Consider the following 12,234-nt stretch of genomic DNA (forward strand, 5'->3'; position numbering starts at 1 on the left):
ACATTCATTGGGGATCAGACAACAAAACAAGTCTTCAACATCTACATAACTTATGAGAGTGTTATTGGTACTTAATGAAATTCTATCTTTAAAAGAAGTAGGCATTCCTTAAGGGAAAGGTGCTATGCAATTGAGAATTTTGATTAGTTTTATTGCTTTATTGTGATTCATCATAGACTGATTTCTTTGTAAAATATTGTTCTACTTTGATTTCAGAATTCTTTGTTACATCACTGAATAATGGATGAAGCTGAGAGAGAAAAAGAGAAGAGGTATGAATTCATAACTGACTGATATTTCTGTCAAAGCCCTCTCCCCTGTCTTTTGTTTCTGTTTCACATCTTGTAAAATCCTGCTTCCTTTGGGAAGCCTGACTCAGGGAAATTTGGTCTCTCCAGTGGGTTTTCGATAACTCCTAGTTCCAATTCAGTTATAAAACTTAGTGTGTTGACTATGTACATGACAGCCTCCCTCATCAAACTGTGTCTTCCATGACTTACACAGTGGCTGCCCAGAGCTGACACTAAATAAGTGCTTTACACTCCCTGATAGCGTTAGAAGTCTGTTTTGGGGCTGTGGTTTGCCTAGAGCTTAAATTCATGTATGTTTGAAAAGATAAATAACCTTATTTTTCCAGTTCTAGCATCTAAAGTAAATTCCTGAATGGGAAGCAATCAGAGAGGGAGAGAAACTATGAGAAGCCCTTAACTCTGGGAAATAAACTGAGGGTTGCTGAAGGGGAGGTGGGTAGCGGGGGTGGGGTAACTGGCTGATGGGCCTTAAGGAGCACATATGATATGATATGCACCAGGTGTTATACGCAACTGATGGATTACTGAACTCTACATCTGAAACTAGTGATGTACTATATGTTGGTTATTAAATCTAAATTTTAAAAAGATGTTAGTTAAAAAAATAAATTCTAGTGCACTGATGGAAAAGGTTTTGTCCACATTTTTTAGTATGATCTGTTTTTCAAAGGTAAAAAAAGAAAAAAAGCTCTCAATTAGCATTTTATTGCCCAGCCTTCTCTTTCAGATGAAGCAATGGCTTTGCAAGAGCCTCTTGAGTAATTATATATAATTTAGAAAGAATTTTCTTTAATCAGAAGTACTCTTGTAAAAGCAGGTAAGAATATATGGTGGAACAAATATCCACCATTTAATTCAAATTCATCTGGATTTAATTTATTTTATATGATTCTTAGGTTACTGTGCTAGACACTGTGCTGGGTTTTTCTATGGAAGACACTGAAACAGATGTGGTCCCTACCCTCGAGGACCTCACAGTCTGAGGGAGATGAGATTGGCTTTCATTTCCTCATTCTTTTTTCATTGCCTCATTTTAATATTGACATCTATTTTTGTCCTGTGATAGATCAAGGATCTGGGTTTTTTTTTTTTGCCCGAAGTTTGACATTACCAACTCCCTTTCTCTGTTCTTATTTCTTCTCCATGCATTGTTTCATCATCTGAATTTCTAGACCTACCCTTAGTGTTAACAACACTGATTGTTTTTTGTCACTTAGGGATGTACCTGATGTAGCTGAAAATAAAAAGAAGGACCGGTTCAATGCCTTCTTCACGGAACTACGTGCCATGATTCAAGCTCATGGTTACCCTATAAAAGGAGACAGATCTAAAACATCACAGAGGACGACTGCTGCTTCACAGGAGAAGGAAGGTTTGATCTGGGCACCCCAACCCATCCTTACAGGTTTTTGATTAGCCATATGGAAAATTGGTTGTGGGTGGGACAGCTGGGTCTCTCTCTTTGGGAAGGATTAATGAATAGAGGATTTCCTGAAGTACCTCCTAATGCACAAACACTTAGTTTCTCTCTCTTCAAAGTTTGTTTATAGTCAATGTTGAAAATATTGTTAAGGTTCATGCAAAAGTGGAACAAGGAAATGAGAATTAATAGAAGAATACTGGTTAGGGAGCCCGGGTGGCTCAGTTGGTTAAGCAACTGCCTTTGACTCAGGTTGTGATCCTGGAATCCTGGGATCAAGTCCCGTACTGGGCTCCCTGCTCAGCAGGAAGTCTGCTTCTCCTTCTGACCCTCCCCGCTCTCTTGCGCTCTCTCTCTCTCTCTCTCTCTCTCATTTTCTTTCAAATAAATAAATAAAATCTTTAAAAAAGAAGAATACTAGGCAATAATAATGCAGATTTCTTTATCCTAGGCGCTTGAGGCATGTGGTAAATGTTGCAAAGAGAAACATGGCCCTGAGGGTGTAAAATAGTACCTATAATACTTAAGTAGGCTTAATTCAAAACATCTGAACAGGTTATACCCATATGCATGTAATCATGCTGTAAAAATCTGTTACTTAAAAAAATATTTTCTTGACCCCATGATACTTCTATTATTACTCTTGTTTCTGTGGCTTCTTCACAGCACAACTTCTTGAAAGGCCTGTAAAGGCTCTGTCCCCACATCCTCATCCCTCATTCTTTCCTCATTCCACTTCACTGAGGTCACTCACACTGCTTGTTGCTCCAGTATGTCAAGTAGTCGGCATTTTTCTAAGTGGAACATGAGAAAGTTTAAAGCAGGAGAGGGTATGTGTTCTGTAAAGAATAACAGTGACCTTTACATCCCTGAATTATTTGGTCCTTAACTCTCCACATCTTTCTTGGCCTTTTAAAAATATTGGACGGGTGACCACTCCTTTCTTCTTGAAGTTTTTTTCTCTTGGAATCCAGAATAACACACTCACCTGGTTTCTCTCTTAGCTCATTGGCTGCTCCTTTGCTTTTTTCCTTTAATTTCTACCTTTCCACTTTCCCTTTCAACCTCTGGACACTGGTGTACTCCAGAGCTCAGTTGTTGGACCTTTTTTCTCCTCTAGATACACTCATTTCCTGGGTGATCTCATCCAGTCTCTTAACTTGATGTGCTACCTAGATGTCAGTGACCCCTGCTTATTAAGTCCATCTTTACCCCTGACCTACATGAGCTGCATACTTGAGAACTGTACTCATTATTAAATCAGCAAGAGTTTCCTATGTGACTTCTTCTCTTGGATATCTAATAGAAAAATTAACATGGCAATAAAGGAACTCTTGGTCCCTCTCCACTCCATTGCCTGTCACCTCCACCCCCCACCTAGTTTTCCTTATTCCAGTAACTGATACCACCAGTCATTCTTCCAGCTGCCCAGGCTAAAAATATATAAATTATCCTTGTGTTCTCCATTTCTTTCACCTCCTCATCCAGTTCATAGCAAGCCCTTTTGGTTTTGCCTCTAAAATATATCTCAAATCCATTCACTTCTCCCCATTTCTATAACTTTGGTATACCAACTGAAACCAGGCCACCAGCATCTGTTACTTTTGTAGATGCCTCCTAGGTATATTCTGCTTTCATTCTTTCTCCCCAATTTGATCTATTTTGCACAAGCAGCCATAGTGGTCTTTTATTTTTTATTTTATTCTTTCTTTATTTTTTAAAAGATTTTGTTTATTTATTTGAGAAAGAGAGAAAGAGAATGAGAGAGAGAGTATGAGAGAGCGTAGGGTCAGAGGGAGAAGCAGACTCCCTGCTGAGCAGGGAGTCCAGTATGGGACCTAAGTTAGGATCATGACCTAAGTTGAAGGCAGTTGCTTAACCAACTGAACCACCCAGGTGCCCCTATTTAATTTTTTAAAAAGATTTTATTTATTTATTTGACAGAGTAAGAGGGAGGGGTAGCACAAGCAGGGGGAGTGGCAGGCAGAGGTAGAGGGAGAAACAGGCTCTCTGCTGAGTGGGGAGCCTGATGAGGGACTGGATCCCAGGACCCTGGGATCATGATCTGAGCCCAAGGCAGAGGCTTAACTGATGGAACCACCCATACTGTGCCCCCATAGTGATTTTTTTTTTATTTTTAAAAATATTTTATTTATTTATTTATTTATTTATTTCCCCAATTTATTTATTTTCAGAAAAACAGTATTCATTATTTTTTCACCACACCCAGTGCTCCATGCAAGCTGTGCCTTCTATAATACCCACCACCTGGTACCCCAACCTCCCACCCCCCCCCCCCGCCACTTCAAACCCATAGTGATTTTTTAAAAAACATGTCATTCTAAAGGCACCTGGGTGGCTCAGTTGGTTAAGTGTCTGACTCTTGATTTTGGCTCAGATCATGATCTCAGGGTTGTGAGATCCAGCTCTGCACTGGGTATGGAGTCTGCTTAATGTTATCTCTCTCTCTTTCCCTATGCACCTCCCCCCAAAACATATATCACTCTTCTGCTTAAAAGTATCTCATATTCCACTTAGAATAATGCTAACTCATTAACATATAACGTACATGATCTGGCCCTGCCTGTCTTTCAGATTTCATTTCCTAGTACTCTATCCCTTGTTCACCCTATTGTAGCCACTCTGGCCTCTTGTTTGTAGTTTAAGCAGGCCAAATTATTTTCTGCTTTGCTTTACACTTACTGCTTTCTCTGCTCAAGATGCTTTTCTACCAGGTTTTCCTGTGACTGTCTTCCTGTCATTCTTGTCCATGTGTTCATTACCTACCTACGCCCTCCATTCTGTAAGATACAAAAGGATAGTCATGTTTCTTGTCTTGTTCATACTATAAACTGAGTCTCTAGAACAGAATAGCATATTCATAGTTGGAGCTCAGTAAATATTAGTTAAATAATGGGGCACCTGTGTTGTGCAGCTGGTTAAGGATCCACCTTTTGGTTTTGGCTCAGATTGTAGATCTCAGGGTCATGAGATCAAGCCCTGTTTCAGGCTCCGTGCTCAGTGCAGTGTTTGCTTGAGTTTCCTTCTCCCTCTCCTTCTGCTCCTCCATTTGTGTTCTCTCTCTCTCTGTGTCAAATAAATATTTTAAAAAATTAGTTACATAAATGAATGAATGAGATTTAGTTTAATAAGAATTACCAAGTCCCTATTATGAGTTAAGTATTATGCTAGATACTGGGGTTTTCATGAAGAATTGGATATGGTCCCTATCCTATAAGCCAAACAAGAATAAATTTGTGAATAATAGTAATATAAAAAGCTCTTTATGGTTGATTGATAAAATACATTGGTCTTATTTTCTTGGAAATATGTAGACTCTCTTTAGTCTTATCTATTTCTTTGGAGGGAGTGTAAGGGATGAAAATCACTAGGTAGAGTTGAAAGTCAGTGGGGAAATGACTTCAGCAGTCAGGTGCGGGGGCATATCATGGATTGTTTCCTGAGCTCGAGGAGCTGTACCAGAATTGAGTTTCCAGGCTGGAACTGTGGTCAGAAACACTGACCTTGAAGCATTTGTGCAGTTGGTGTGGTTTATTTTTATATTCTGTCATTTCCCAGGCAGTTACACACCTGCTTTTCATTCCCTCTTTAGTGAGGGTTCTGAAGCTTTTCTGCTCATGCTTGGTCTCCTTCTTATCCAAATCTACTGATAGGAAAGGATCTGAGACTTATACCCACTGAAAAAACAAGCTCTGCTCTCGGAATTATCCTTGTCAGGGGACAGAACATTTTTTAAAGGGATCAAAGTTGTATGCCATGGGTCTCTGTTTTGTGAGGAGCAGAAACTAAGTTATTGACATGCATTAAAATAACTGGATATTGGAGGGCTGTGCCAGGGAAATCCCTGTGTTAGTGCAGTTAGTGGAGTAGGTGGGATTAGAGGAAGTAATGTGGGGAGATGTTGATAGCAAAGGTTCTGAGTGAGCACAGTAGCAGAAACTGTTCATTGGGAAAACCAGAAGAACTTGAAGAATGAAGAAAGATGGACGAGAGATAGAACTTTGTTAACAACTTTGAAGAGATATGAGATAGGGCTTAAAGATATTCTAGTTAGGTATCTTGATCTGCTTAGAGCCCTTGACGCAGTGTGTACTTTCTCTGACATATTATGATTACTAGTTTTGGTGGAATGCAGAAGATGTAAAGAAGTCGAGAAAAGAAAAGAACTACAGGTTGAAAATCAGTTTTTGGAGAGGTGTGTACAGTGGAAATTGAGTTGGATGATCTTCAAGGTCTTTTTCAATTTGGAACACTTCTCTGTTTATGATCATTTATAAGCAATTAGTTAGTCCACAACAGCTCCTTCATTAGCACTCAGCATTTTCTCATGAGAGTCTTTTCTATAAAATTAATTAGAACTTTGAAAAATCTAATACCCATAGCTAATCATTTTAATGTGACAGTTTTCTATCTTTTCTTTGTTTTTCTAAAAAGGCAAAGTCAATCCAGAAACCTCCAGAGAGCAATCCAGTTGGATTCCATCATTTCATAGCTATGAAGACTTCAAGTGTAAGACACTACAAGTAAGAGGGTATTTGTTCTTGGATTACCTCATATGCTAGAATATGTTCAATAGAAGATAAAGAACAGTGTTTTTCACAGTGTGGCTAAGAGACCATGCATATCAGGATTACCCAGAGAGCTTGGTAAAATTCCAGATTCCTGGGACCCACCTTAAATTGTCTGAGTCAGAATCTCAATTCTGGTAGGGCTAGGAGCCTGCATTTCTAGCAGGCTCTCCAGATGCTGCATATGCCAACTGATTTTTGAAAAACTCATCTTGAGTGACAACAAATACGAATAAGTCTTTGTTAGGGGCAAATTAAGTAATATCTGGTAGATCACTCAAAATAGATTGTTAGCCTCTAAAAAACACCTTCAAGTCTTACCTTTTCCCCTCCAGGATCTGATGTGTTTATGGTTTCTATCTCCAAGGAAACTGGTTAGCTTCACTGAGTTCAAAAGCCACAAAGTAAAGCCTGAATGACCATGGTCTTTTGAGACAGACAGATACAGTTATGAATCATGCCTTTGTCATTTACTTGCTCTGTATCCTTGAGAGAGTTATTGCCTCTGAGCCTTGATCTTTTTCTCTGTAAAATGGGTATTAAAACTTTTCTTTCGCTGGGTTGTGAGAATAAAGTGGATAGGTGTAAAATGTCTAGGGACTTCCTCACTCCCTTCTCCATGTCGTTCGGTTTCCTGTGTTTTCCATCCCTGTTTCTCTCTTTGTTGTGGTCTGAGTCATTTCTTCAGCTGTTTTGTCTCCAGCTATGTTCTAGCATAGTGAATTTTTATTATTGATGATAATATTGTTTCTAGACATTTTGTTTATTTTTCACATCTGCCTGGTCAGTTTTGAGTCTTTTGGTTCCTTCATCATATTTTCAAATTTGTTATTTATTTAAGCCATTTAAGCAAATTTATTTTATATTCTATCTTCAATAATTCCATTATCTACTGTTCCTGAATCTGATTCTGCATTTTATTATTTGTACTGCCCCTTGCTTGTGATGTTTCATTTCTTCCTCTGTTTGTTATTGATATCTTATTATAAACTCATGTTATTTGGAACTTTATCCACAAGAATTATTTGAGCCCTGGTTTTAGAATGATTCTCTAGAGATGATTTCAGTTTCTTTTTACTAGATGTCTGGTGTCAGGAACACCTTAAACTGAATAATGGGCTTGGGCTGTGCAAGTCTACATAGGTAGTTCATGAATTCCAGCTCCAAATCTCTGTGAGTGTGGGTTTCTGTTTAACAATTCTCAGAAGAGACTAGTTTTAGTTTTCCCTCTCTAACCAGAGCTGAAACTGAAGCATACATGTGCATTCACTGTCTTTCTTGGATGGATAAGATCTCAGCCTGGAGAGTGTTACCCTTTGGGAAGCTTGGTTTTATGCAGAAGTCTCTGATTTCACTTCCCACCTTGTGTAGCTTGGGTTTGCTTTCTCTCCCCCAAACTCTATGCCATCAGTGTTGTGCAGATATTTCCAAGGAAAATACAGGCTCTAGTATCCCCCTGCCTTTTAAATCCCATGTTGTAGTCATTTCTGATACCAGATTGTTTGTTTTACTTTACAATAAGCTTGGTCTCTTTTTGAAATGTAACTTTTTATATACTTTATTCATCATTGATGTGTTCTCTACCAGGAGGCATTTGTTTGGATATCAAATCCATTATATAGCAGGAAAATAATGGCAATATCCATATTTATAAGTAGATGACTAAACTATTCACAAATAAAAATGCCCTGCAAAATATTCTTAGCACTTTTGAAATTAATTTTGAATTAAATGTGAAACAACCTACATACGGAAATGAATCTTCATAGCTTGTGTTGGAGAGTTTTGTGTTAATTGGGTATACATTAAAATTTGTTTGTCTAAGTGACACATCATTTGATAAACATATCATGCTTAAGGTTAAGTAGATTCTGTGTAGGAGGCAGAATAATGGAATTTTAATTAAGTCTGTGCCTGCTTTATTGATATTTAAGGACCACAATACATTTTCAGTGTGCTATTGTAATTATTTATGCATTTTGAAATAAAACTATCATTTTATTATTGTTCCACTATTTAATTACATTATTATTCTCTCTTCATTAGTCATTAGATGGCTTTATGATAATACTGAGCACAGATGGAGTGATAATTTTTGTCGCTGAAAACATCACTTGTCTCCTTGGCCATTTACCAGTAAGTTTTTCCAGTTTGGGGGAAAGGATCATTCTGGTTTATTATTTAGAGGTTCATCATTTGTTTTCAGGAGCATACAAGTCATCAGAGATGTTATCTCAGTGTTGTCAAAACATGCACTTCTTTTATTGTCATCTTCATTGGTTTCAGTTTTAAATCCATAATAAAAAATTCTAATATGTGGTAATTCAATACTGTGTGTGTGTGTGTGTGTGTGTGTGTGTGTGTGGTTTCTAAACTGCCCTGAAGGTAATCTCCAAAGAATAATGTGCTTTTTGAAATGGCAGTCTCCTCAGAATCAGTAGATAGCTGCCAAGGTGACTGCTTTGCAAGGCAGCCCTCACTGTGATGGATGTGTTTGATTCTGTACATTTCTTTAAAGTCTACTATATACAGATTAAACAATGAATGTCATGATTTGTTCATGCTGGCTCATGGCATCTATTCCCAGATATGATTTGCTTTTTTTCTTTATATTGGAGAACAAATTACAATTTTATTAAAAAAATATAGAAGTGATGACATAGTTTAGCTGGAGACATCGACCCATGAGTTGTAGTTATGGTCTATGGTGTCCAAAAAGGTCACTCAGTCACTATACCCCTCTTCAGGAAAGCTTTCTCTCTCTTCATAGGACTGTTGACTTAGAATATGTAATTTCCAAAAAAATTTTCTGGACCTTCAGGTTGCACATCTAACAAATATGCCACTTAAATATGAAACTACTACATTCCTTCTCATTACATTAATGTATATGTGCGAAGAGAAGATATCTAGAATACATCCTCCTCCACACCTGAAATCTCTGTCATCTGGCTAGTTCTGTCAGTCATATTTGGATTGTTGCTTTCATTGTATATTCCTCATTCCACAGAGTTGTCTAAAGAACTTGACAAACCTTGACCCAGAGATCTATATAGTACTTGAGTTTGAAACTTGTAAATTAATAGTTTTGTTACATTATTCTTTAGTTAAGTTAGAAGTGGAAGATTAGAAGTTTATTCAACCAGTTATGCTATTCCAGCCAGCATGTTCCATGACGTGGCTAGAATCATAGACGTTTGTTTTGTTTCTACCCTTTTCTCTTTATTTACAGATAGTATGATACATAACTTTAGTTCTCATTCTTTTTCCTTTTTTTAGAAAACATTTTACATGTTCAAATTCAGCTTATATTTGTAGGATGCCAAAAGAGCTGAATAAAATGCTAGAGATTTTCATTGAATTGGACTTATAGAAGAAGGATGGTCTTATTAAATCTATATTAAAAGAAAGAATGTATGAGTATGATATATGACAGGTTAAGTTTTGTTATAGTGAAGACCAGAAAGCTTCCCAAATTCTCGTATTAGATATTACTTAAACCAACTTGGTCATTGAGTGAGACTGGTAAATTTTTCCTATTAAATGAGGGTTTTGCACAGTGATGGTCTTAGTTGTATTATCCTTGTTGCTTCATGTAGTTTGGCTCAGAGTTTCTATGCAAGGGAATCTTTTACCTTTCAGCATTTTAGGTAATACACACACAGGGCCTCACCCTAAGGTAGAGGGGTCTGGGATATGGGGTGGAATGACTAATCTTAAACCATGGAGTTGATTACCTGAAATGGGTATACTTAAAAATAAAGCTATGGCTACTAGGTCTGTACATAAACATTAAATGAGAATGAAGTTATATAGCCTTGCTGAAAAAGACTAGCTGAGGCATAATTTCACACCTTCCCTCATTAAATCCTAAGTCTTCTTAATTTGTAACAATACATAATCTTTTTCCAGGCTTTGATTAAAAATTTCATTTTTAAGTCACTTATATTAATATAGAGACAAAACAATTTCTAGAGTATTTTCCTGGCTCTGGGAATCTACAGTTTCATTAAATATCAAGATACCTCTGTCTCTTGGGCAACTCTAAACTGATAGCATGGTGGATGGAAAGAACTTTGTCTTTGAAGTCAGATAATCTGGAGATTAAAATTTGGCTCAGTCACTCACTAGCTACATGGATTTTAGTTTCTCATCTGTAAATGTGTAAATAAATACTACCCAGAGAGTGACTGGAGGTGGGCTATTACAAATGTGGGGTTAGTAAAGACCTGCCTTATCAGGTGATGTTTCAACAGAAGCCTGAATGCAGTATGTGAGTCATGCAGATAACCAGAGCAAGTGTGTTCCAGGCAGAAGCGGAAGCAAGTCAGGAAGCACTAAAGCACAAATGTGCTTGATGTGGAAAAGTACAGTAGAGGGGCCATTGTGACTGGAGCACCGTGAGCAAAAGGAAAAATACTAGGAGGTGATGAAAACAGAGCAGCAACAAAGGTCCCTTGTTTAGGGTCATTGTAATGACTGTGCCTTTTCCTCTGAGATGGGAGAAAGCCATTGTGGGGGTTGGAGCAGATGAGGGAAATTATTCGAAATTTTTGGGGCATCACTCTGGCTCTTATGTTAAGAATAGGTAATGGGTTGTTTGTATTGTTTCTTAAATCCCACATATGAGCAAAGGAAAAAAAAGAGAGAGACAAAGCAAGAAACAGACACTTAACTAAAGAGAACAAACTGATGGTTACCAGAGGGAAGGTGGGGGTGGGTAGGTGAAATGGGTGATGGGAATTAAAGAGTTCTCTTGTTGTGAGGAGCACAGGTGTTGTATGGAAGTGGTGAAACACTATATCGTACACCTGAAACTAGTATGGCCCTGTATGTTAACTCTACTGGAACTTAAAAAAAAAAAAAAAAAAAAAAAAAGAGTAGGCTATGGGAGCAGGCATGAAAGGTAGAGAGTCCATTTGGAAAGCTATCACAACAGTCCAGGCAATTAGATGGTTGGATGTTGAAGTCATCAGTGTTTTGTAGGTAAAATAAGTTTTGCTGATGGATTAGATGGGGGTGTGACAAAAAGATGTGAGGAGTCCAAGGTATGATGTTGTAACACACACAATTATGACCAAAATGATGGCTTATTATCATCATCATGGAATTAAATTTGTATCTGAAATATGCCATTGTATTTTTCCAATCATTAATTTTCCTTGACAGTGTTTTCCTTTGGAAAGACTTGCAGTCACTTGTAGTACTAGTACTTCCAAGCAGCCTGCCCTTCTACTCACCTTACTTCATCACTCCCCCGCCAAGAAAAAATTAAAACTGGGAATTTACATGTAGTTTTTCTTTTACAATTTTTAAACAAATGAAACTTTTCAAACACACATTTCCTCATGGATAGAGTTTCTCAGCATTGAGTTTTTAAGAAACTTTATCAGGTTTTGAATATAGGTATATGGTTAGTTAGTGATAATTGTGATGAGTTTTGCTCTGTTCTCCCTGCAGAGCTTATAGTATAGTAGAGAATTATCAATGATGAGTCTTGTTTGATTCAAAATGCAATCTGAATTTCATGCAGAGGCTCTTCTCCTTCCCTGTGCCCTATACAGTTGAACAGTTTTCTAATGCATGTTTAATGTGAATATCTCTGCCAACAAAAAGATATTTCTTGCCTGGATTTTCAGTAAATGTCATGAAGCGGAGTAAATTCTTTTACTTTTTTTTTGACATGATTGAGGCCCACCATCCTAATATTCATGGGACAACTAATGGGTATTTGCACACTTGACTTTTGAGAAACCTCCTTAACTTTTCACGGGTATTTATCCTTGCTTCATTAAGCTTTGAGTGCCTTGATCTTTCTACCTTGTGTAGTAAGAAGAGCAAATCCCAAAGATTTACAAAAATAACATGGTGTTGATAATGTTTTCAAATTTCTGCCCTTTAACTATGGAGCAGG

At 37.5% G+C, this 12,234-nt stretch overlaps 1 protein-coding gene across 1 annotated transcript in view; it reads left to right on the forward strand.

Annotated features, from left to right (window-relative positions):
- The first annotated feature begins 223 nt into the window (after window positions 1-223).
- Window positions 224-12,234, forward strand: part of PASD1 (PAS domain containing repressor 1) — a 56,738-nt gene continuing 44,727 nt past the window's right edge. Inside the window, exons 1-4 of the mRNA XM_044234491.1 lie at window positions 224-272; window positions 1,529-1,683; window positions 6,187-6,275; window positions 8,367-8,456. Of these exons, the coding sequence (XP_044090426.1) occupies window positions 241-272; window positions 1,529-1,683; window positions 6,187-6,275; window positions 8,367-8,456 (366 nt within the window). The 5' untranslated portion in view covers window positions 224-240. The remainder of the gene's footprint in view (window positions 273-1,528; window positions 1,684-6,186; window positions 6,276-8,366; window positions 8,457-12,234) is intronic.

This window comes from Neovison vison, chromosome X, assembly GCF_020171115.1.
Source record: "Neovison vison isolate M4711 chromosome X, ASM_NN_V1, whole genome shotgun sequence".
In the NCBI taxonomy this organism is placed as follows: Eukaryota; Metazoa; Chordata; class Mammalia; order Carnivora; family Mustelidae; genus Neogale; species Neogale vison.